This window comes from Eriocheir sinensis, chromosome 22, assembly GCF_024679095.1.
Source record: "Eriocheir sinensis breed Jianghai 21 chromosome 22, ASM2467909v1, whole genome shotgun sequence".
In the NCBI taxonomy this organism is placed as follows: Eukaryota; Metazoa; Arthropoda; class Malacostraca; order Decapoda; family Varunidae; genus Eriocheir; species Eriocheir sinensis.
Genome location: NC_066530.1, coordinates 10,623,830 through 10,650,030, shown reverse-complemented (window position 1 = coordinate 10,650,030; position 26,201 = coordinate 10,623,830). Strand labels below are relative to the sequence as shown.

The following is a 26,201-nucleotide window of genomic DNA, read 5'->3' as shown; positions in this document are numbered from 1 at the left end:
TATATATATATATATATATATATATATATATATATATATATATATATATATATATATATATATATATATATATATATACAGGCAGCCTTTGCTACATGATTGGCTCACCTTCCCCCCCAAATATTGTATACTGCTTGGTCACCTCCCCCTTGCACAATAACAGGGCTTCGATGGGGACACCTTCCTGGCCACCCAAACAGTGAAGAATTAATCACAAGAGCCAACAACAAACTCAAGAGCATAAGTTTGCAATAATTATCTAAACAAAATATAGAATTATTTGAAGCCAATGTTATATAATGAAGTTGTCATTTTTTAATTCTATGGTTAGGAAAGATGTTAAGTACCATTCCTGAACTGCTGTGCCCCATCCTGCCCTGCCCAGCCCTGCCCCACCCCACCCCATCCTGTCCTGCCCAGCCCTGCCCCATCCTGCCCTGCCCCACCCCACCCCATCCTGCCCTGCCCTGCCCAGCCCTGCCCCACCCCACCCCATCCTGCCCTGCCCCGCCCTGCCCCACCCCACCCCGCTCCACCTTGCCCCATCCTGCCCCACCTCACCCCACCTTGTTCCATCCTGCCCCACCCCACCCCACCTTGCTCCATCCTGCCCCACCTTGCCCCATCCTGCCCAGTTCTGGTGTACAATCCCTGCCCATTCATGTGTGGTGTGAGGCAGTCTTCTGCTATTGGGACAGTGCTCACCTGAGGGGAGCCTTGAAGCAGAGCTTCCTCAGAGATCAGTAGGGAGGTCACTGGCCATTTGCATTGACATGGCCCTCAGTGTCCTCAGTGAGACATATTCTAGCTCTCCTTGTCTCTCCTCAGGAGAGTTCTCGTCCCATGTTACAGAGCCCTGCACTGCTTCTGTTGCCCAGCCAGCCTGGCAGGGACTTCCGGGTACTCTTCAGCATCTCCCAGAGACAAAGCCACTCCTGGACCTTGGGTGTTATGCAAACTGCAGCTTTGATATAAACTTTATTCAACATATAATACTTATGACACGTTTCACTGTTCTCCGTGAGGGACTGTCTTGTTTGTACGCACCATTCCAGTTAGTACTCACGTCAGGATAAAAACTACTCTAGAAGACTGAGCAAAGGAATAAAAATGGACTCTTGTGGAAATATAGAATGGTTATCAGCCTGTCACGGTGACAACATGGTTCACTTTGACGCCTCGGCTCAGTCTTCAGGTCAGTTCCTTGCCTGGTGAGTCTTGCAGTCTGTTCAGGTTGTGTGCAGTCAGGTTTATGGAAAGGTTGCTGAAAAATTGTACAATATTGGTGTGAGGTATGTTGCACAGCAGCAGCTATGTTCCTTTAGCTCCTTGAAACATAATAACAAAGAATTTAAAGTAAATTAAACATTTTACTGGTAAAGCAATACAAAATTCAATCAGCCTTGGTGCTTTTCATAATGTTGTCAGCATCAGCATGTGTGGTGCACAACTTGCTCCCTCTCAGCGCCTCAAAGGTTTTTTGGTGAAGGTTTTGTGCCCCCGGCCACAACACAGCTGCACTGTTGTCTCACAGCTGATTGACTTCTCACACTTAACCTCACATGGGTTGACCCCATCCCATGCTCAACACTTGCTTGCTATGGTGATGCACAGTGCACTCAAAGAGCAGTACAAAAAGGATGATAAACAATGCTTGAGGCATGACTCATTAATCATGTTTGTTTTGCTTGCTGTAATATTCTTTGTGTAAATGTTGCTTCCACCATGGCCAGCCAGCCTTTGGCCAAGGATAGTGTGGTGTGGACCCACATGCTACTGAGTGTGAGAATAAGCCAACCAGTCACAGAACAACAGTGTTACGGTGTTACATAATAGTGTGGACCCATGTGCTACTAAGTTTGAGAAAAAGCCAACCAGTCACAGAACAACAGTGTTACAGTGTTACATTGGGATCACAGAACTTCTGCCACAAAACCTTTGTGCAAAGGCAGTTAAGAGGCAGCAAGGGAGCTCATAATACTGCTAGGAAAATAAAAAAATGTGTCAAGGCTCGCTGCTTTTGTACTATTTTACTCATAAAGGGTGCTTCACTGTCTTTTAATTTTGGTGCCACTGGTAGGACAATGTGTGCTGTGGCACCTCACTCTGGAACAACACAGGTGGCTGCACCAAAGTGGTGCCACAGTATTCATTTAGTTGGTGGTAAAGTGTGGATGATAAACATTTTTATGAATTCACGTATATTAATTTGAGTACAAATTTAACAGACTGGAATGGTGCGCAGGTATCACCAGACAACTCCGACACCCTCAGGACATGACCAGGGGAGCACTTTTGAGCAAGGGATCTGCAGCTCCCTGTCCCAACCCTCCATTACTGCTTGCCTTCCATCCTCAGTAAGCCGACGGAGACCGTATCCTCTCCACACCCATGGACACGTCTCCACTGAAGGGCGAGGAGGCGATGGGCAGGTCCTCGTCGTCCCACTCGGAGTAGTTGGCGCGGTATTGGGAGGAGTTTGGGTTGTTCTGTTGGTTGCGGCAGCGCTCAAGCTTGGCCTCGATCTCCTTGCGAGCCACATCGGACAGAGGCGACTCGGTGTTCTTAACCATCTTCTTGATTTCTGGAAGTAGGAAAGGAAGACAACTGTAGTGGTGGTTATGGTAACGGTAGTAGTAGTGGTGGTATAAGTTAATAGGGCTGCCTGCTCCTGCCTGTATGTCTGACGTCTATAGTTCATTCTCTTCAGCTCGGTTCCTGGCAGGCCTCGGTTCCCAGATGGCGCTTTGTTGCTCACTGGGTGTTGGCCTTGAAGATGTCTCGGCTCCCCCACCTGACACTCATGCAGGTTCAGAAACACTCATATTTCTTTACCTCACCTGACTTATAGATAGATTGATAGATAGACAAATACAGATAGATATGGATAAAAAGAAAAAGAGGAGATGGAGAAGAAGAAAAAAAGGAAGAAGAAAAAGATAGGGAAGAAGAAAGAATAAAAGAAAAAGAGAAAGAAGAGAGGAAGAAAAAAAAAGAGTAAAAAGAGAAGAGGAAGAAGAAGAGAGAAAAGAGAAGAAAATAAAAAAAGAGAAAGAAGGGTCTCTCTCTCTCTCTCTCTCTCTCTCTCTCTCTCTCTCTCTCTCTCTCTCTCTCACCTCAGCCCACAGGACCCACAGGATGTCACCCCACAGTATGTTGACAAACCCCCTAGACACATGCCCCCCCAGACACATAAAGGACCCCCCCTCTCTCTCTCTCTCTGTGTTTGTGGTGGCATCGGCGGGTGAGTGAAGTGACGTGCCTCCTGGCGTATGTTCCCCATTAGTAGTCAGTATTGGTATGTCGTTGGGATGGCACACTGGGGCCAGAAATATGTCCTTCTGCATCACCAGACTGAAGAGACTGATGGGAATGTTCTCACTTTTCTTGAGGTGTTTGATGATTGCCAACACGTGCTGCCTCTCTCTATATCTTACAACGGCTTCTCTGCAGACAAGCCGTGGTGTGGGCAGGGAAGTCTCTCCCCCAGGCACTGTGGTGGTCCTGAGCCAAAATCACTACTGTGTGCACCGCAGTGATCGCGTGTTTGCACCACCACTCACAGACGGATCATATGACATTTTCATGGATCATGTGGAGATTGTTGTAGGGAGTTCAAGGTTGTATATGGAATGATCCTACAGTGACTGATCATATTGGAAAGGCTGCCTGTATTATTGTTATTATCATCATTGTTATGTGTACTCTTATGTACTAAGAGATGATGTATATTATATATATTTTATTGATTTTGATCAAATATTTTAGTTATTCAATAAAATTTTAGTTGCACTGTCATCTCAGGACTGTGTGGGCACTGTATATTGTACAGTCTTTGTGTGAATAAATAAATAAATTCAGTTGAACTGTTATTGTTTTAACTTACAAGGCAATCACCTTCTCTGACTTAATATATAATATTCCATGTTTTCTTGTCCCTTTTTCTTTACTGAGGCTTTTTTCTGTTTCCCACTTTACTAATCTCAGCAGCAGAGTGAAGGTATTGGCAGCACCATCCTGCTGAGTCACAACAGACTACTCTCTGAGTCACTGATTCACCCATGTAGTAACTCAGTGAGTCAGTCAATCACTGGGACACACGCCAGGAGGCCTGTCACCTCAACAACCACGTGACGCCATCTCTTCGGTGTCTCTGATCCATGCAGGTTCCTTTTCCATATCAAGCACTTCATGGCAGGAACCAACGATTTGCTCAAGCCACAAGCTTTGCGGCCTCCCCCTTGGCCTCCTCCACATATGATTGTCTTTTAAAGAAACGATGTGATGAGCAAGATTGCCTTCTGGATAGCATGCCACATGCCTGTATAGCTGAAGATGGCGTTCACGGACTACGCAGGCAGCAGGCCCCAAATCAGTCTCATGGAGTAATCGATGGCAGTCATTCCAGCAATATCTCATAAGTCTGCACAGGCACTCATTACCAAAGGCATCAATCCATCTCTCCAAGTCACTATTCAGTGTCCATGACTCACAGCCATGGAGTAAGACAGGGAGCACAAGTGACGAAGATCCGGATCTTGTCCTGCATAGATATTGACCATGCCATATACGTGTATCAAGTTTGTCCATAACACTCCGTTAAGTGACTTTCTGGTAAGGCGGTCCACCATTGTTATGCACCACACTACCAAGGTATGTGAAGCTTTTGGTAAGTTCAACATCCTCACCACATGCATGGACAGACTGAACTGTGTCATTCAGCAAGCCTCTAGACGACTGGGCTTTGGTTTTGGCCCAGGAGACCTTCAGTCCCTCCGTGAGGAGTACAGCATCATCAGCAACAACAAAAACAGTGACCTTGATGTTGCCAACAGGTGCTCCACAATGACTTTGATCAGCAACTTTGCCTTATACTCAGTCCATCCAAGTGTTGAAAAGTGATGGAGCAGGGCCGCACCCATCCCTGCCTCACTCCTGAATTAACAGGGAAGCAGCTGGAAATGCCTCCCCCACACTTCACTGCACTCAGTCCCAGAGAAAAGGCCAGTCATTAAACCAACAGTTCTTGCAGGAATCATGTAGTCATAGGGTGTAGTCAAAGGAGATCCCAGAGTGTCGTGATGAACTGAATCAAATGCCTTCTTGAGATAGACAGGCTGCAAGCAGCCCCTATCTCAAGTCTCAAAGTGATGTCAGCACTCCACCAGTACACGAAGCGCTAGGATACAGTCAGTTATTGACTTACCAGGCATGAACCCAGACTGTTCAGGTCTCTGCAGCTTCAGCAGCTGGCTAAGAATTCGCATCAGCAATGGGTGGGCAAGCACCTTGCCTGGCACACTGAGCAGTGTAATACCATGGTAATTGTTGCAGTCCTGTCAATCCCCTTGCCGTTTCCAGATAGGGACGACCAGTCAGGAGGAATGATGCCAGATTGTAATACGGTAGTCAAGGCTGCAAGCAACCCAGCTTTGAGCAGCTCCACACTGATGTTACAGATGCCTGGTGCCTTTCTGCCCCTCAACTTTGCCACAGCCTCTCTGACCTAGTCAAGAGAGGGTGGGCTTTTGTCAGTGGCACTGCATTTGTATTTCACCAGCTGCCCCAAATCAAAGAAGGTCTAAGGGTTAACATAACTCCGTGAAATCAATAACAACATCTGAAACAAGCCAGTGATAGGCATGACTTGCTTAAATATGAGTTGGTGCCAGTGAGCTAAACCTCCTATCAATGCACAACTGTCATTAGGAGGACATTAAAGCAGAACCAGGGGAGGGAGGATTAACTTGACTGACCCCTTTAGACACTTACCTGGGTAGCTGAGGGTGGCAATGCCTCTATATCAGTGCCTCCTAACATTCCTGCACATGTGACCCTTTTCCCAAATTCTTAAAACCCATCTCCTGATAGTAATTTTACACATTTTTCAATACACTAATTTTCATCCATACCCAGTCGTAACATGCCTCAAAAGATACTCTGATGTTCCCTCTCTTTCAACACTCACCAGCAGAATAAAAGGACAGAAAATAATCCCAGAACAATAAGCTATCATAAAGGAGATGGAGATACTTTTACCAACTCCACACCTGTCAATAACTGTGCAAGGGTATTTTTTAAAGGAGACATACTTTTACCAACTCCACACCTGTCAATAACTGTGCAAGGGTATTTTTTAAAGGAGACATACTTTTACCAACTCCACACCTGTCAATAACTGTGCAAGGGTATCACTACAGGAGACTTTGCTGTGCCTTACTTCTGACGGCCTCGATCAGCACTGCAAGGTGTTGCTTCTGCTCCTGGGGGAAGAGGATGTCTGTAACGTAGTGGTCCAGGTTCTCGCCGAGTCTGCTGACGGCGGTGGTCACAGCAGCCAGGGCGATCTGTGAGGCAACCGGCTTGATTAGTGATGGAGATGAGGGTTGATGTGTGCTGCTGTCCAAACCCCTTATGCAAGAGTTAACCAGCATCTTCACTCTTTCATCCCTCACGCTGGTAAACTCTGGAACAATCTTCCTTCTTCTGTATTTCCTCCTGCCTACGACTTGAACTCTTTCAAGAGGAGGGTATCTGGACACCTCTCCTCCCAAAATTGACCTCTCTTTCGGCCAACTCTTTGAATTCTTTTTGGAAGCAGCGAGTAGCGGGCTTTTATTTATTTATTTATTTATTTATTTATTTATGCATTATAGACTTGGCAGGTTGGAATGTGGAGAACTTGACACTTTACACCTTCTTGACTCTCTCTGACACACACACACACACACAAACACACACTCACTCACTCACTCGCTCACTCAACTCACTCACTCCCTCCCTCCTTCCCTCTGTGTAAGGGAGAAAGAAAACACAACACAGCATAACCTTTCCTCCCTCTAACTTCCCTTCCCTGTATCTCTGTGTGTGTCTGTGTGTGTGTGTGTGTGTGTGTGTGTTGAAGGACAAAAAAGACACACACACAACACAGCACAACTTGGTAAACACACCCACCCATACACACACACACACACACACACACATACACACACACACACACACACGCAAGCACACACACACACACACTCTCTCTCTCTCTCTTGCCTGGCCGGGAGCGTAGAGCAGAATGGCATCAGTCAGGTTCACTTTCTCCAGGAACTCGTCGATGGAGGGCCGCAGCCTCTCGGGGTCGTGGAGCTGAGGGAACCGTGTCTGTAAGGGAGAAGAACATTGTGAGGTTACTGAGCTTTTAACATGGGGCTGTAGAAGAGGGGACGGAGGAGAGAAATTAGCAAGCATTCTTATTTATATCTAGCAGCTGTGGGAACCATGTCTATTGGGGAGAGGAACAGTTGTGGGGTTACTGAGCTTCTAACACAGGGCTGTATATTAGGAGACAGACAGAGGAGAGAAATTAGCAAGCATTCTTATTTATATTTAGCAGCTGTGGGAACCGCATCTGTAAGGGAGAGGAACAGTTGTGGGGTTACTGAGCTTCTAACACAGGGGCTGTATATTAGGAGAGACAGAGGAGAAAAATTAGCAAGCATTCTTATTTATATTTATCAGCTGTGAGAACCATGGCTATAGATTAGGAGAGAAACAGAGTAGAGAAATTAGCAAGCATTCTTATTTATATTTATCAGCTGTGGGAACCATGGCTATAGATTAGGAGAGAAACAGGGGAGAGAAATTAGCAAGCATTCTTATTTATATTTATCAGCTGTGGGAACCATGGATATAGATTAGGAGAGAAACAGAGGAGAGAAATTAGCAAGCATTCTTATTTATATTTAGCAGCTGTGGGAACCGTGTCTGTAAGGGAGAGGAACAGTTGTGAGGTCACTGAGCTTCTAACACAGGGGCTGTAGATTAGGAAACAGACAGAGGAGAGAAATTAGCAACCATTCTTATTTATATTCATCAGCTGTGGGAACTGTGTCTGTCTGGGGAGAGGAACAGTTGTGAGGTTACACAGCTTCTAACACAGGGGCTGTATATTAGGAGACAGACAGAGAAGAGAAATTAGCAAGCATTCTTATTTATATTTAACAGCTGTGGGAACCATGTCTATTGGGGAGAGGAACAGTTGTGGGGTTACTGAGCTTCTAACACAGGGGCTGTAGATTAGGAGAGACAGAGGAGAGAAATTAGCAAGCATTCGTAATTATATTTATCAGCTGTGAGAACCATGTCTGTAAGGGAGAGGAACAGTTGTGGGGTTACTGAGCTTCTAACACAGGGCTGTAGATTAGGAGAGAAACAGAGGAGAGAAATTAGCAAGCAAACTTTATATTTATCAGCTGTGGGAACCGTGTCTGTAGGGGAGAGGAACAGTTGTGGGGTTACAGAGCTTCTAACACAGGGGCTGTAGATTAGGAGAAATTAGCAAGCATTCTTATTTATATTTATCAGCTGTGGGAACCAAGTCTGTAGGGGAGAGGAACAGTTGTGGGGTTACTGAGCTTCTAACACAGGGCTGTAGATTAGGAGACAGACAGAGGAGAGAAATTAGCAAGCATTCTTATTTATATTTAGCAGCTGTGGGAACCATGTCTGTTGGGGAGATGACGGGACAGTGTCTAGGGCTGCATCTGAGAGGTAAAAAACGTTTATCTTGCTCTAAACCCACCTTGATGTCAAAGAGCATTTTTTTAGTAGAAAATTGACAACTTTTACAAACCAACTCAAACTTTAAAAATGCATCTAAGGGTAAAAAATGCTTGTCTTGCTGTGAACCCACCTTGATGTCATTGAGCAGTTTTTTTAGTAGAAAATTGACAACTTTTACGAACCAACTCAAACTTTAAAAACGCATCTAAGGGTAAAAAAATGCTTATCTTGCTCTAAACCCACCTAGATGTTGATGAGCAGTTTTTTTAGTGGAGAATTGATAACTTTTACAAACCCACTTGAAATCTAAGGACGCATCTAAGGGTAAAAAATGCTTGTCTTGCTCTAAACCCACCTTGATGTCAGTGTCTAAGGCTGCATTTAAGAGGTAAAAAAAATGTTTATCTTGCTCTAAATTCATATTGATGTTGATGACCAGTTTTTTATTAGAGAATTGACAACTTTTACGAACCAACTCGAACTCTACACGCATCTAAGGGTAAAAAATGCTAGTCTTGCCGTGAACCCACCTTGATGATGTCTAAGGCTGCATCTAAGGGTAAAGAAATGGTGACCTTGCTCTAAACCCACCTTGATGTCGATGAGCAGTTTTTTAGTGGAGAATTGACAGCTTTGACAAACCCACTTGAAATCTAAGGCTGCATCTAAGGGTAAAGAAATGGTGACCTTGCTCTAAACCCACCTTGATGTCGATGAGCAGTTTTTTAGTGGAGAATTGACAGCTTTGACAAACCTACTTGAAATCTAAGGCTGCATCTAAAGGTAAAGAAATGGTGACCTTGCTCTAAACCCACCTTGATGTCGATGAGCAGTTTTTTAGTGGAGAATTGACAGCTTTGACAAACCCACTTGAAATCTAAGGCTGCATCTAAGGGTAAAGAAATGCTTGCCTCGTTCTAAACCCACCTTGATGTCTATGAGCAGTCCCTCGACGGGGCGGAATGGCTGGTGGATGATGAGGTGGAACTGAAGCTCCTGGGTCAGCTGCAGCTCGTTGTTGAGGATGATCTCGGTCGCCTTCTTCTTGTCGCCACGCACGTTGTGGACGAAGTCGTTGATGGTCACGTAGAACTCCTCAATCTTGCACGCCAGGTACACACACGTCACTCTGGGAGGACAGATGGAGAGGAGCCCTATTATTTTTCATTACAGGAGCAGTGATTTGTGGGCTTTTTTTCTTTTTTTTTTGCCCTTGCTGTTTCCTTTACTGTAAAAAAAAAAAAAAGAAAAGAAAAGAAAACAGCCACCAGCTGAAGCCCTCCACACCTCTGATAACTAACACTAACAGTCTAATATATAACTCTCAGTACAGCGCTCCCTCATTACTGACGGATTTTTTAAGACGGTTTTGATTATAGACGGGTTTTATCTGATGCTAAAAAAAAAATGTATTTGCTGCCTCCTATATAGTTTCTGTGCCACCCACCAGGCGTAACTGGCCGCACGCGGCATGCTCCTGCTGTCCCGACAAGCTGTAGTCCATTTCATTTCATCTGTCCACTCGCGAACGAAGATGTGACACCTGCGCATTGTTAGTTAGTGATTGCATGAAGATCAACTTTAAATTTTCAGTGATATATTTGAATGTTTGTGTATACAAAAAACACTCAAGCCCTCTTATATTATATAAACCGCAAACATGCTGATTTCTATCAATAATCTACAATACAAGCACACAAAAGAACAACTTGTATATCAAACAGTACCAAGCTACATATAGTCCGATCATACTCGAACGATCTATAGCCTTTCAGATACCCATGTTTCATCTCATCCAGGTACATAGAGTGTCATCTGACTCTGCAAGTGTCTATACATAAGGAATTTTGATGTGTTGCATGTAAATAACATGGGTAGCCTAATATTCAAAATAGCCTAGCATCACATTCAACAGTTATTATTTGCTATTTCATGTTATTTCAATTATTAATCATTATTTACATGCAGTAAATTTTTAAGATACCCTTTATTTGCACCTGCAGAGCCAGATGTCTTTTAATATACCTGAAATGAGCTATCAATCAATGAATTTGAAAAACCATAGATCGTTCGACCATGATGTGACAACCTATGTTATGTGATACAAGCTTGTCTTTTCCTGTGCTTGTATGTAAGATTATCAATGCAAACGACTGAGTTGTTTTTTGTATACATAAACATTCAAATATATTATTGAAAAATAACCTTGAATATCTATCACAACAGATGATTTTCACATATTCACCAACTAGAAGTGCACAGGTGCCTCATCCATCAAAATTCCCACTTTGTTGGTGGACAGATGAAATGAAACAGACTACAGTATCAGTCCACGCGTGTCTGTCGGTCCAACAACGTTCACGGCTACAGCTACGTTATCGTCCTTCGTCCTACTCATCGGCATGGCTCCTATGCGCCCTTGTGATCTTCCAAGTGGAGGTGTGGGTGGAGAGTGACGGTGATGACGATGCAGCGGCCATTACGTGTTGGGCCTGGGTGAGTCGGCAGGGTGCCAGCACGGCCAGATGGAGCCACGCATCAACCCGTTTTTTTTCATACTTATTTATTCAATAAAGGTATTTTTGTTTCAGTATTAAGTTGTTTCTATTACCAAACAAATTTATATCTAATAAATATTTCAACAAAGTTGCTCAGAACATTTAAGTGGTTGATGGGATGGAAAGAAAATCAACAGGAGGTTACATGATTTGACAAAAATCAGTATTTTTTTTTTTTTTTTTTTTTTTTTTTTTTTTTGGGTGGGCTTCTCTGGTGGTGGATCCTGATGGTGGGGCTTCTCCTCCGGGTGGTGGATGGTCGGCCAAGCCCGTTTTAGGTATCAAGTAGTATTTCAGGGACCTAAACCCTGTCAATAATGAGGGAGCACTGTATTATTATTAACACTAAAGTTGTCCAGCACTCACAATATTTCCTTAGGGTGGTAGTCCATGACCGAGTTGTATATGTAGAACCTCTTGAAGTAGTGCTGGGCGGTGGTGGTGGCGGAGGGCAGCATGCGGATCCTGGAGTCGCGAGGGTCACGGAACTTTTTGCAGAAGTCTCGCAGGGAGTGTTCGTACGACCTGACCTGCAGCGGGAGACTCAGTGATACTTCTGTGACCTTCTGACTTGCCATAGATAGAGGTAAGGACATAGAAGTTTGTGGGGTATCAGTGGAATCAGTGCAGAGAAGAGAGGAGAGAAAGAATAGAGAGAAGGATGGGGGAGAGAAAAAGAAGGGTAGAGTGAAGGGAAGAGAGGAGAAGAGAGAAAGGAAGGGAAGAGAGTTGAAAAGAGAAAGGTGAGAGAAGAGAAAAGCAAGAGAAGGGAAGAGAAAAAAGAGAAGAACACTAACCAGAAAAAGTACATCATGAATAAAACATAGAGGAAATAAAGGAAGAAGAGAGACCAAATAGACATGACAAAACCCAACCTGAACTAAGCACTGTGGCAGGACCCGAGTAGCCACATCACAGCACACTACACCACACTACCTATCACTACACACTGCCTACCTACCAGTGCCTATGATACATGTCTATGACTATGCCTATCACTACATTGCCTACCAGTGGCACTAACTATTAAACACCCTGTTCCTGCCTACCAGTGCCTATAATACATGGCACTAACTATTATACACCCTGTCCCTGCCTACCAGTGCCTATAATACATGGCACTAACAATTAAACACCCTGTCCCTGCCTACCAGTGCCTATAATACATGGCACTAACTATTATACACCCTGTTCCTGCCTACCAGTGCCTATAATACATGGCACTAACTATTAAACACCCTGTCCCTGCCTACCAGTGCCTATAATACATGGCACTAACTATTAAACACCCTGTCCCTGCCTACCAATGCCTATAATACATGGCACTAACTATTAAACACCCTGTCCCTGCCTACCAATGCCTATAATACATGCCTATGACTATACCTATCACTACATTGCCTACCAGTGCCTATAATACATGGCACTAACTATTAAACACCCTGTCCCTGCCTACCAGTGCCTATAATACATGGCACTAACTATTAAACACCCTGTCCCTGCCTACCAGTGCCTATAATACATGCCTATGACTATACCTATCACTACATTGCCTACCAGTGCCTATAATACATGGCACTAACTATTAAACACCCTGTCCCTGCCTACCAGTGCCTATAATACATGGCACTAACTATTATACACCCTGTCCCTGCCTACCAGTGCCTATAATACCTGGCACTAACTATTATACACCCTGTCCCTGCCTACCAGTGCCTATAATACCTGGCACTAACTATTATACACCCTGTTCGTGCCTACCAGTGCCTATAATACATGCCTATGACTATACCTATCACTACATTGCCTACCAGTGCCTATAATACATGGCACTAACTATTAAACACCCTGTCCCTGCCTACCAGTGCCTATAATACATGGCACTAACTATTAAACACCCTGTCCCTGCCTACCAGTGCCTATAATACATGGCACTAACTATTAAACACCCTGTCCCTGCCTACCAGTGCCTATAATACATGCCTATGACTATACCTATCACTACATTGCCTACCAGTGCCTATAATACATGGCACTAACAATAAAACACCCTGTCCCTGCCTACCAGTGCCAATAATACATGGCACTAACAATTAAACACCCTGTCCCTGCCTACCAGTGCCTATAATACATGTCTACCATAATACCTATCATACATGCTACCTCCCTATCGGTGCAATGCCAACACCGCTTTTTCACCGACCAGGCGAGTCACAGCTACTACTAATACTGCTGTTTCTATTCTCCTTGTAATTGTGTGTGTCTAAGGGCCGCTTTCACAGTCACTTTGTTTCTTTTGATTGTTACCAATGGCCGCGATCGACGCTATAATTTTCCACGTGAAACTGGCCTATGGGGTAGTGGCGGCTGCAGAGGAAGCGAGAGGTGTTGAGTGTGTGTGGTAAGGTGCGGGGGTAGGCTAATCCCACAGCCGCCACTACCCCATTGGCCAGTTTTACGTGGAAATACTATAGCAGCGATCCCCGCCATCGGTAACGATCAAAACAAACAAAATGACTGTGAAAGTGGCCCTTAATCTAAGTGTGTGCATGTGTGTTGGGATGACAGACTGACGGAACGGGTGAGGATGGGAAGGGAAGGGAAAGAATGAGAATGGTAGGGAAAGATAGAGGAAAGAAAGGAGGTGAGGAGGGAGAGGGAGAAGGATTGTGAGGGGACAGAGAGGAAGAGAGAAGGGAGGCAGTGGAAATGAGTAGAGGCAGGAGGAGAGGAAGAAGGGAAGGTTAGAGAGAGGGAGAGGGAGAAGAGAGGTTGAGAGAGAGGGAGGAGGAGATGGAGGGAGAGGGTGTGTGTTCCACAACTTCCCTTGGGCCAGACTTACCATCAGGTGCTCCTCCTCTGCAGTCAGGAAGAACTGTGCTCGCTCCTCAGGCTGCAAGAGAGAAGGCTTCATCAGAATAGAAACATATATATTAACCGTTTGCATGTGTTTTTAGATTTCCAGCGAGTTTGTGAAAAGTTGTCGATTCTCCACAAAAAAGAAAAACTAACTAAATAAATAGACACATAAATCAATAAAGTCATTCCATCATACTCACAGCATCTTTTCATCCTATCTTCTTCTTTATCTATTTCTTTCCCTCCCTTGCAATCTTTTATGTCACTATTTTCATGCTAACTCTATATTCCTCGCCTTTTCATTATGTCTTATTAATATTCTTCCCTTCTCTTTCCTCTTTGCTTTTTTGTACCACTACTTTTCTGCTAACTCTACATTTTACATCACCTCTTCATCCTATCATTCCCTTCCCTGCTATGTTCCTTACAATCTTCCATCACTGTGTTCCTGCTAACTCAACACCCCTCAGCACCTTCTCATTATGTCTTCATCCTGTTGTTCCCTTCCCTGCTCTGTCCCTAACAATCTTCCATCACTGTGTTCCTGCTAATTCAACACCCCTCAGCATCTTCTCATTATGTCTTCATCCCATCATTCCCTTCCCTGCTGTCCCTTACAACCTTCCATCACTGTGTTCCTGCTAATTCAACACCCCTCAGCATCTTCTCATTATGTCTTCATCCCATCATTCCCTTCCCTGCTCTGTCCCTTACAATCTTCCATCACTGTGTTCCTGCTAACTCAACACCCCTCAGCACCTTCTCATTATGTCCTAGTCCTATCGTTCCCTTCCCTGCTCTCTCCTACAATCTTTAAACTCTTGCATAAGGGATTTGGATAACATAGGGATGAGCGAGGGTAGATGGAGAGGTGTCTTGGCACTCTGCTCCTTCATGCTAACTATTCTCCCGAGCTTTGTGACTGCACGTCTCCCCATTCCCATGGCCTCTCTGTAAAAGACTTTCTACTTTATTTATTTATTTTTTACAGCAAAGGAGACGGCTCAAGGGCAACAAAAAGAGTGCAGAGAAAAAAAAAGTCCACTACTCACTGCTCCCATACTTGACCAGCACATAAATATTCTCATGTATACCTTTTAGTGAGTGGTCGGTGGTGCAGGTTTTAAGGTCAGCCAAGTATCAGCGCTAAGAGAATTACTTTTTTTGCAGCCATCGATTACACTGACCTGTCGCACCCAAGGACGATTTTTTCATAGTGGGTGAGCATGCATGTCATAATATCGTCACCTTTGTAAACACAGCGCCCAGGTCGTTATTTTCTACTTTACATCCTGAGACGTGCACTGAACTTTGAGGTAGAGGGCAGAAGACCACCAGGAAGGCCAAGGAAGACGTGGAGAAAGGTGGTGGAGGAAGATATGAGGAGGCTGAACATCACAGAAGAAATGGCTATGGACCGGCAACAGTGGAGGAGGCTCATATCCCGTCCAACCCCACCATAGGGAATAAATGGACGTTAAACGATGATGATGATGATGATTTACAGGAAATCAGAAAAGAACTGTCGTTATCTCATTTGACTTAACCCGGTAGCAGCGACAGGCTAAATTTGTGGCTTTACCGTGTACCAGTGACGGGCCAAATTTGTGCCATGATATAAACCCCCAAAAATAGATGATACATAAACTGATCACAAATGCTTTGATATATATTATGAAATGATCTGTGTGAGGGGTGATTTTTTCTCATTTTTCTAGCTTGGAGGGACCATTAAGAAACATGATCCCCGCTGCTACCGGCTTAAGATTTAGGCAGAAATGAAAAGGCCAATTCTAGAACACTCAAACCCTGAATGACGAAGGCAACTATACAAAAATGGGCGTCACATGTTGAAAAATTGGTGTAAACAAAAACCTGGAAATCGCTGAAAAATGATTTAGGCGATTATTTTATGAGGGTGACGATATACAGCCTTGAGTATTGAAGGCACTATGGTTGGTATTATGAGGAACTTTCACTTCTCACATCGGCTATTACTAAAGGTCAAAGAGGGGATCAATCGGGTTCACATGAGTGTTTTTTAGGTTCATGGTAAAGAAGATAAGATTATAAGACACTTTCACTTCTCACATCGGCTATTACTAAAGGTCAAAGAGGGGATCAATCGGGTTCAATGAGTAATTTTTTAGGTTCATGGTAAAGAAGAAGGGTCAAACTACCACCAGGGTCATAAAACTACCTCTGGAAATGCCCTGAACTCATACGAAAGCCTTGTCAAATGTGAACTTGGGGGACGAAATGTTTTAAAATGCGGCACTATGAGTTGCCCTGCTTGTGTCGACATTTTGCTGGACATACACAAACCAACCCAGCTCTTAAAGACTGTAAAGGTGCTATTACACTGGGCAAATTTTCCGTGGCTCTTCAGTCAAACCACAATTTCTGCTGGCGTGGTTCTCATATTTCCGTGGCTTTCTGACGTGTCCACGATCTTCCAAAGCTATGGTAGATTTCACCGAAGGACGACAGTATTACTCACCATCATCACAAGAAACAAATGAGAACCATGCCAGCGGAAATCGTGGTTTGACTGAAGATACACAGAAAATTTGCCCAGTGTAATAGCCCCTTAAAAGTACCTCTGAAACCATGTACATTGTGAGTGGTTTTGAGGAATCCTATAAGTAGACTCACCATTCTGAGGCTATTATGGAACTCAGAAGGGATCTCTCTCTCCTCTGAAAGCTGATCTTCTCTCTCAAAGTCTTTATTAATATGGCCCTAACAGCACCTGGTGGACAGACCCTACTTACTTATGCTGACAGGAACAATAACAAACAGCTGCTTTCATTGCTGTAAAAATATAAAAAACAGGGACGCACACACACACACACACATGAGGAGATGCTACTAAGAGAAGGAAGAAACACCAGCAACACACGAGGACACAGTAAAAAATTGAGAAAAGGAAGATGTTTGAGAGACATAAAAAATATAGCTTCCCACAAAGAAACATACAGGTGTGGAACAGACTGAGTGAGTATGTAGTATCAGCAAAGAGTGTGTACAACTTTAAGGAAAAACTGGACAAGTACAGATATGGAGACGGGACCACACGAGTGTAAGCCCAGGCCCTGTAAAATTACAACTAGGTAAATACACACACACACTCACTGTCATGTCCGCCCCAAACTTTTCAATGAAGTCTGCATTGGCCTGGATGCGGAGCCGGGTCAGCTCGTGCTCGTCCTTGAAGGTCCAACTGCGGAACTGTGTGCTGCTGCCGTACATCCTGCCGGGCTGTGCTGCGTTGTGCTGTGCCTCACTTCAGTATGACGCAGACCTGTGGAGATAAGATTTGTGTGTGGCGTGTTATCTTTTGACAGCGAAGGAGGAAGGTTAACCCCACGGCTGCGGTTTTCCTACAAGAAGACCTCACCAAGCTACAGGAGTGGAACAGAAAGTGGCTGCTACAATTCAATGAAGAAAAATGTAAAGTCCTGCACCTTGGGAGGGGATATCCAGCATACCAATACCACATGGGAAACACTCCACTATCCACCACAGAGGCAGAGAAAGACCTGGGACTATATGTTACCAGGCTACCAGTGAAGGGATATCCAGCACACCAATACCACATGGGAAACACTCCACTATCCACCACAGAGGCAGAGAAAGACCTGGGAGCATGGTACTAGGCTAACAGTGAAGGCAAAATCCGTGCGAATCGCAGCAGACGGGTTAAGGGACAGACAAAGAGGTAAACATAAACCTTCAACAAGAACAAGAAGAACACGGCACAAGACATATACAGAAGGATCCAGAAGAGCCCAGGAGAATATGCTCATTTTTTATAGTGAAGGAGGCACATCAAAGGACAGACAAAAAGGTAAACATAAACCTTCAACAAGAAAAAGAATACAGCACAAGACATATACAGAAGGATCCAGAAGAACCCAGGAGAATATGTTATTTTTTTTATAGTGAAGGAGGCAGATCAAGGGACAGACAAAATGGTCAGTGCAACAAGCCTTCAACAAGAACAAGAACAGAGAATACCACAGACCGCAGAACAACCCAAGAACACAGAACACATGAGAATATAGAAGAATACAAGACATGAGAATACAGAACACAAGAGAACACAGAACACATAAGAACCCATAAGACACTAAAAGGCTTAACATTCTTTGGTCTGGGCAGTGTCTTCAAGCTCTCCCCTTCTGCAAGAGTTCAAGTCAAAGGAAGGATAACCTACAGGTACCGGGAAGGCTACTCCAGAGTTTATTAGTCAAAGGGATGAAGGAGGAAAAATACTGGTTAAGGTTTGCATCAGGAATTCAGGCAACATAATGATGAACATGAATAGAAAGACTCATGCAGGGAGGCTGATGGAGGGGGAATACATGCAGTTGCCAAGTTCAGAAAAAAAGAGAAGTTTGCATGAAAATAATGATGGAAGAATTCTGGATACAGTAAAGTTTGGGGCACAGCCTATAGCTAAGTATGACCACGGTGCTCATATCCATTACATTGTCCCTTGAGCCTGTGGTGGGTGATTACTCATCACTCCGGGACACAGGGACACTGTGACATCCAGGTTACCACAGTGTACCTTCCCCAGGTTTCCCCAGGTACTCATTCACCCGTCAGCATTTATCCACTAGCTGGATTGGGTGTGCACCAACTGCCCAGGCCAGGATTCAAACCTGGACCTGTGGATTCATATCTTGGCACACTAACCAGTGCTGGGCACTTCCATCAATTAGTCCACAAATCCGCAATAGCGAAGTTTCATTTCATTTGCGGATTTGCGTTTGCAACATAAAGGTCGCTAATTTGCGGATTGGCATTTACGGTATTAATTCCGCTAACACGTCAGTGCTGGGCACTTCTGCTAATTAGTCCGCAAAATCTGCAAATCTGCAATAGCGGAAATTCCATTTCATTTAGGGATTAGCGTTTGCAGTATTACTTCCGCTAACCTCCGCTAACACGTGGAGGAGCCAACCTGGTTCAGCCCATACAGCCTCAATCTGATAGACACTAACACATGGAGGAGCCAACCTGGTTCAGCCCATACAGCCTCAATCTGATAGATACTTAACACGTGGAGGAGCCAACCTGGTTCAGCCCATACAGCCTCAATCTGATAGATACTAACACGTGGAGGAGCCAACCTGGTTCAGCCCATACAGCCTCAATCTGATAGATACTAACACATGGAGGAGCCAACCCGGTTCAGCCCATACAGCCTCAATCTGATAGATACTAACACGTGGAGGAGCCAGCCCGGTTCAGCCCATACAGCCTCAATCTGATAGATACTAACACGTGGAGGAGCCAGCCCGGTTCAGCCCATACAGCCTCAATCTGATAGATACTTCAAATATTAAAATAAAAACTGATTAACTTCAAAACTTTTTTTAGCTGTTGCCGTTTCCACTTTTTACAAAAAGCATATTCACATAATCCTCTCCGGGTATCTTATTATAAACATCATAATAAGTGTTTCGAAGGAGACCGGGCACAGGAATATGGATTTAGTTGTGACAGTCACACTGATGAACCTCCTTTGGTCCTTCTCATTAAAAATAGGTTTAAAATAAATGCTTATCAGATTATTACAAATTAATTAGTATGATTACAAATCGTCCACACTTGAAGTAGCAGTAGCGTATGTATGATCAATGCCAAGCTACAGCATTACATCACAAATAGAGTGGAAAGAGATTCGAGAACTATTGATAATATAATCTTTGTTTGCGGTTTGTGGTGTCAAGTTTTGTGGTGGAAGACTGCAAATATTGCGTAGCTATTTGCAATTGTGATTTATACTAAATCTCAAAATTTGCGGAATTGTGATTGCGAAAGTTACGGAATAAGTTAGCGGATTTGTGATAGAGGAAGTTCAAATTCGTTGGCGATGCCCAGCTCTGATGCTAACCACTGCACCACAAAGGCATTAGTTTAGTATATTCACTTTCTGTTTCTATGTGAGAATAACACATGTAAAAGGAAGGTTTCTGACATGTGCTGAGATGATTTCTACTCTCTCTCTACTTTCTTTTATCAAAAACTTTGAGGACCTAGAATGAAGGGAATTTATCTATCAAAACACCCGTTGCACTCTGGAGTTTGACACAACTTTTCTGGCTGATTCATTTTTTGCAGAAATGGCTGAATGATCGGGTTTAGGGGGGAGGTGGCTCCCCTCCATTAAGTGGTGACGTGAGGTTTGGTTAACTTTGTTAAGTTTAATCACTTTCAATAAATACTTGATAGGATTTGTAATACATTGTTTTCAATGTGGCAATGGAGGCAGTGACTCAATTTGGGGGCAGCAGAGTCCACCTTCCTTGTGGTCTTGTGAGGGATTCAGTGATTATTTTTCCTTGTTTTAATGTAATGTGAGGACTAAACAGTTTTGTTTCTGGTGAGCCCTGGACCCCCCCCACATGTATATGTGACTTATTTCAGCGAGGAGGTATTTCTCGCAACACCGGCTGCACCGCCGCCAGATGAGGCGACATGCTTTCGTAAACATTATCCCCTATTTTCAGGAGTAAAAAAAAAGTCCTTGAATTGGATTTTCAAAGCGTTTCCATGACTGTTGAAGGCTTGTAGAAAAGATATATGAAGAGATACTGATGTTTCATAAGGTAGGTAATGAGATACTGGCACAGACCTAAAACGAATCTTAACCCATGTCTGGTGTCTTGCGTGTTATAGGCTGAAACAGAACAGAACAGGGTAATTGTGGAGATTGACTCCGCACCTCCAGAATACAATATTACGCCTCCATATAATTGTTATGGGACGAAATACATGTCCCTCAACTATAATACGAAGGCCCAAGTAATTAAAAGAATAAGGCCTAATCCCATTCCCCTAATGATCTTGGGGACCCGTGGGAAATCGTTTTTTTTGGGTGGGGGAGCATATTTAAACTACTCCAACCAAACTTTACATAACCTAACCTCTAATGAGGGGGCTTCGCATCTCCCTCGACCCCCCTCCTAACCAGGGGGCGGACCCCCCCACATGTATGATGTGCCGGTAAAACTAGAAAAGTACAACAGTATGTGAGACCTTGGAAAGATTATTATTCTCGTGGGGGCAATATTGAAGGCACGTAGTGAATCCCCAAATTTACCCAGTACAAGGATAACACTGAAGTAAGGGGGTCGAGGGAGGCGTAATCCCCTAGAAAAGAACGTCAGCCAGCCGAGCACCCGCCAGCACAGCCGTGACAGCCCCGACACACACACACACAAACACACACACACACACACCGGGCTGCCCGCCACACACACCCGCTCCAGAAGACACAGACACAGCCGCTGCCAGCCTGCCACACTCTGCTGCTGTCCTCACTCCACACACACACACACCCACACCAATGGCAGACACACACATACCGCCAGGAAGACTTGGAGCACCGCGGCGCACCTCCTCACGCGGGGCACGAGCAGCAGGATCTTCCTCTTCCTCTTCTTCACTCCACAACAACACTGACAGCCGGGCACCCCAGATCCAGACCAAGGCCACATATGTAATTTTCTACGGTTACTAAAACGTACTGCTACTACTTACGCAACTCTCTCTCTCATATGATGTGAAGTAAGAGGAGGGTCTCTCTCTCTCTCTCTCTCTCATATGATGTGTGAAGTAAAAGAGAGAGAGGTCGAGGGTCTCTCTCTCTCTCTCTCTCTCTCTCTCTCTCTCTCTCTCTCTCTCTCTCTCTCTCTCTCTCATATGATGTGAGAAAAGAGAGGTCTCTCTCTCTCTCTCTCTTTAAACTTGCAACTTCAGCCTCATTATAAAGTAGATTGACAGAGCTACTACTACTAGCTATTACTACTACTACTATATACTACTACTACTACTACTACTACTACTACTACTACTACTACCACTACCAGGCTTCCAATGTCTGTGGAAGGCCTAACACACAGACAACTTCTTCATTCTCTTCTTTTCTTCTTCTTCCTACCCAGCCTTGTGATAGAGAGTGAGACAGAAGAAATGTGTGTGTGTGTGAGTGTGTGTAAGGGAATTGGGTTTGACAAGGGAGAGGAATGGATACTGGGTTTACATAAATGGTTTACCTAATGCATTGTACAACTAACATGATTTTCCTGGCACTATAGACACAAACAAGTTCATTCTCTTCTCTGTCTGTCACTCCTTACATACTCCATTACTCTACCAAGCCTCTCTCTGTGTGTGTGTGTCAAGACTTTTTCATGCTTTTTGTCTGTGGAAATCCTGAAATACACAGACAATTTCATTCTCTTCTCTATCTTTCACTCCCTACATACTCCATTACTCCACCAAGCCTCTGTGTGTATGTGTGTGTGTGTGTGTGTGTGTCAAGACTTTCCCATGCTTTCTATATCTGTGGAAATCCTGAAACACACAGACAAGTTCATTCTCTTCTCTGTCTGTCACTCCCTACATACTCCATTACTCCACCAAGTCTGAGTGTGTGTGTGTGTGTCAAGACTTTCCCATGCTTTCTATGTCTGTGGAAATCCTGAAACACACAGACAAGTTCATTCTCTTCTCTGTCTTTCACTCCCTAAATACTCGATGGATTACTCCACCAAGCCTCTGTGTGTATGTGTGTGTGTGTGTGTGTGTCAAGACTTTCCCATGCTTTCTATGTCTGTGGAAATCCTGAAACACACAGACAACTTCATTCTCTTCTCTGTCTGTCACTCCCTAAATATACTCCATTACTCCAAGTCTGTGTGTGTGTGTGTGTGTGTGTCAAGACTTTCCCAGGCTTTCAATGTCTGTGGAAGCCTTGAAACACACAGACAAGTTCATTCTCTTCTCTGTCTTTCACTCCCTAAATACTCCATTACTCCACCAAGTCTGAGTGTGTGTGTGTGTGTGTGTGTCAAGACTTTCCCATGCTTTCTATGTCTGTGGAAATTTTGAAACACACAGACAATGGCTGCCCCTAACCAAGCGGCCGCCCATCACCAGGACCGCCCATCACATCGTGTACGTCCCCTGCCGAGCCCGACGCTCACGCCAACTCCTGCCTCTCCTCCTCCAGCAACCAGAGCTAAGCATTATGAGTATTCCCCCCAAATCTCCCTTGTGCAGGTAGCTAGTTAGATTAGAGGCATACAGTCTGTCAGTCATTCGTGGTTTGTTTTAGTACTCCGCTAACCTTTAAAAATGAAACCAAATACATATTGATATATAACCTTACTGTGAGTGTCATCATTTGGAGCCTGTTTTCCTGCTCATTTGAGTTTACTGAACCCTTACCCCCCCCCCCCCCCCATGGTACATTATCACCATCCAGTTTCTTAATATTGTCTCATAAGTGGTTCACACGGAAATCCTCCCACCTTCCATAATTAATCACACAATAAGTAACGCCCTTCTGGTCACAAGCCTCGGAACTAGTATTCACTTGTCCTGAAGCCTTACCATCCGGGACCAGCGCTCGGGAATGTAGACGACTACCACGCTACCACATACTATCACAACCATAGTGGTCGTCAAAAAGGGATGTAGCGACACCCATAACACCAGGGTTAACACCAGATAATAAAGAGAACGCTACAGTAACATACACTTCCAGGTCTTTCTCTGCCTCTGTGGTGGATAGTGGAGTGTTTCCCATGTGGTATTGGTATGCTGGATATCCCTTCACTGGTAGCCTGGTAACATATAGTCCCATGTCTTTCTCTGCCTCTGTGGTGGATAGTGGAGTGTTTCCCATGTGGTATTGGTGTGCTGGATATCCCTTCACTGGTAGCCTGGTAACATATAGTCCCATGTCTTTCTCTGCCTCTGTGGTGGATAGTGGAGTGTTTCCCATGTGGTATTGGTATGCTGGATATCCCTTCAATGGTAGCCTGGTAACATACACTCCCAGGTCTTCCTCTGCCTCTGTGGTGGATAGTGGAGTGTTTCCCATGTGGTATTGGTGTGCTAGATATCCCTTCACTGGTAGCCTGGTAACATATAGTCCCAGGTCTTTCTCTGCCTCTGTGGTGGATAGTGGAGTGTTTCCCATGTGGTATTGGTGTGCTGGATATCCCTTCACTGGTAGCCTGGTAACATATAGTCCCAGGTCTTTCTCTGCCTCTATGGTGGATAGTGGAGTGTTTCCCATGTGGTATTGGTGTGCTGGATATCCCTTCACTGGTAGCCTGGTAACATACACTTCCAGGTCTTTCTCTGCCTCTGTGGTGGATAGTGGAGTGTTTCCCAGGTGGTATTGGTGTGCTGGATATCCCTTCACTGGTAGCCTGGTAACATACACTCCCAGGTCTTTCTCTGCCTCTGTGGTGGATAGTGGAGTGTTTCCCAGGTGGTATTGGTATGCTGGATATCCCTTCACTGGTAGCCTGGTAACATACACTCCCAGGTCTTTCTCTGCCTCTGTGGTGGCTAGTGGAGTGTTTCCTAGGTGGTATTGGTATGCTGGATATCCCTTCACTGGCAGCCAGGTAACATATAGTCCCAGGTCTTTCTCTGCCTCTGTGGTGGATAGTGGAGTGTTTCCCATGTGGTACTGGTGTGCTGGATATCCCCTCCCAAGGTGCATGACTTTACATTTTTCTTCATTGAATTGTAGTAGACACTTTTTGCTCCACTCCTGTAGCTTGGTGATGTCTTCTGGTAGGCCGTCTGCAGCCATGAGGTTAAGTGTGTAATGAGACGTCTCTGTTTTGCTGGGCTATAATTTATTGTCCAATCAACAATGTACTCATGTGGTAACGCACAATATGTACAACAAACCTCCACGGAAACTCTCCCTTCCCGAACGTCCCTTCCCTAAGCCTGATATGCACGGGGCGGGGCTCCTCGCAACACAGCCGCTAACCGACGGACACAGCGAAGAAGAGGAGATTTTAGCAGCACTCGAGATGCCGGTACTTCATCCCTAACAAAGGCATTACTCTGGTGCTCTAGTAGCCAGTATTCTTAAACATCTCGGCGCTGCAGTTCCCTTCTCTGAAAAGCCTCTTGTAGAAGTTGTTAGTGATAGTTTTACATGGCTTCTACACACTGAATGGAGATGTTTAAAAATATGCAAAATAGAGGTATCACTGTGGTACTCTAGTAGACAGTATTTTTAAACATCATGGCGCAGCAGTTTCCATCTGAAAAGCCTCTCGTAGAAGTTGTTAGTGATAGTTTTACATGGCTTCTGGGCATTGAATGGAGATGTTTAAGAATATGCAAAACAGAGGTATTACTGTGGTTCTCTAGTAGACAGTATTCTTATACATCTCAGCATCGCAGTTCCCCTGTCTGAAAAGCCTCTCGTAGAAGTTGTTAGCGATAGTTTTACATGGCTTCTGGGGACTGACCGGAAATGTTTAAGAATACACAAAACAGAGGTGTTACTGTGGTTCTCTAGTACAGTATTCTTAAACATCTCGGCGCCGCAGTTCCTGTCTGAAAAAACTCTTGTAGAAGTTGCTAGTGATAGTTTTACATGGTTTCTGGGCACTGAATGGAGATGTTTAAGAATCTGGTCCTCCTCTGTCTCCAGGATTGTCAGACCCTCGGGATTCACACGACAAAAATAGTTGCAAAGAAGCGAAAGTTGGCGTCTTAAAAGGAAATTGGCAAGCGTGTGTTCCCTGCCTGGCACGTGGTGGGCTGTGTTACTCGAAGCCTCACGCAGAAGTAGTTTTTGGACCTCGTAACGTAACAGAAAGAAGTCGGAGCAAGATTTACGATTCCCCTCCCACGTCATTTTCAGACCTCGCAATAAGAAGTCGAGAGCAAGAGTTACGATAAGTCTCTCAGTAGTAGTTTTTGGACCTCGTAACGTAACAAAAAGAAGTCGAGGGGCAAGATTTACAATTTTCCTCTCCCTTCAGCCTCACACATGTCATAACAAGAAGAAGTCGAGGGCAAGAGTTACGATAAGTCTCTCAGTAGTAGTTTTTGGACCTCGTAACGTAACAGAAAGAAGTCGGAGCATGATTTACGATTCCCCTCCCACATGTCATTTTCAGACCTCGCAATAAGAAGTCGAGGGTAAGAGTTACGATAAGTCTCTCAGAAGTAGTTTTTGGACCTCGTAACATAACAAAAAGAAGTTGAGGGGCAAGATTTACAATTTTCCTCTCCCTTCAGCCTCACACATGTCATAACAAGAAGTTGAGGGCAAGAGTTACAATAAGTCTCTCAGAAGTGGATTTCAGACAGGAAGGAATTACAATTATTCTCCAACTTCCTTACACTAAGTCAGCGTTTCTCAACCTTTGATAGTTCAATAAA

At 44.4% G+C, this 26,201-nt stretch overlaps 3 protein-coding genes and 1 long non-coding RNA gene across 36 annotated transcripts in view; 2 read left to right on the top strand and 2 right to left on the bottom strand.

Annotated features, from left to right (window-relative positions):
• The window catches only part of LOC127002029 (C-factor-like), a 30,440-nt gene extending 28,064 nt beyond the window's left edge, over positions 1-2,376 (top strand). For 6 of the 7 annotated variants that reach the window (XM_050867378.1, XM_050867379.1, XM_050867380.1 and 3 more), the window contains one exon: positions 829-995. The gene's annotated coding sequence lies outside the window, so the exon portion shown is untranslated. Of the gene's footprint in view, positions 1-828; positions 996-2,228 lie in introns of those variants that run through there. The other variant, XM_050867375.1, reaches the window with a different exon arrangement.
• Positions 1-26,201, top strand: part of LOC127002027 (uncharacterized) — an 87,201-nt gene that overhangs the window by 26,494 nt on the left and 34,506 nt on the right. For 4 of the 27 annotated variants that reach the window (XR_007755654.1, XR_007755655.1, XR_007755656.1 and 1 more), the window contains one exon: positions 24,133-24,391. The exons of 2 other annotated variants lie outside the window; for them this stretch is intronic. Coding sequence is in view for 15 of the 25 variants with exons in the window: in XM_050867363.1 (XP_050723320.1) it covers positions 23,935-24,033; positions 24,133-24,330; positions 24,430-24,619 (487 nt within the window). In the remaining 10 variants the exon portion in view is untranslated. 21 more of the 27 variants (XM_050867371.1, XM_050867366.1, XM_050867362.1 and 18 more) reach the window with 14 other exon arrangements.
• Positions 966-21,508, bottom strand: LOC127002028 (cyclin-H-like). Its single transcript, XM_050867373.1, has 8 exons — positions 21,353-21,508; positions 17,106-17,274; positions 13,954-14,004; positions 11,478-11,641; positions 9,481-9,682; positions 7,045-7,152; positions 6,221-6,347; positions 966-2,584 (listed from the first exon to the last, which is right to left on the bottom strand). The coding sequence occupies exons 2-8, from the start codon at positions 17,220-17,222 to the stop codon at positions 2,355-2,357; spliced, it is 999 nt and encodes a 332-aa protein (XP_050723330.1). The 5' UTR covers positions 17,223-17,274; positions 21,353-21,508; the 3' UTR covers positions 966-2,354.
• LOC127002030 (uncharacterized) lies at positions 24,633-26,163 on the bottom strand. The gene is made up of 2 exons (XR_007755666.1): positions 25,872-26,163; positions 24,633-25,739 (listed from the first exon to the last, which is right to left on the bottom strand). It is a non-coding gene; the product is annotated as an uncharacterized LOC127002030 (long non-coding RNA).

Coding starts and splice junctions, on each gene's coding strand:
- LOC127002028 (XM_050867373.1), bottom strand. CDS start 17,222: ATGTACGGCAGCAGCACACAGTTCCGCAGTTGGACCTTCAAGGACGAG. Junction 7,153..9,480: donor GACTGCTCATAGACATCAAG/GTGGGTTTAGAA, acceptor TCTCCCTTACAG/ACACGGTTCCCTCAGCTCCA. Junction 6,348..7,044: donor TGCTCTACGCTCCCGGCCAG/GCAAGAGAGAGA, acceptor GTTGCCTCACAG/ATCGCCCTGGCTGCTGTGAC.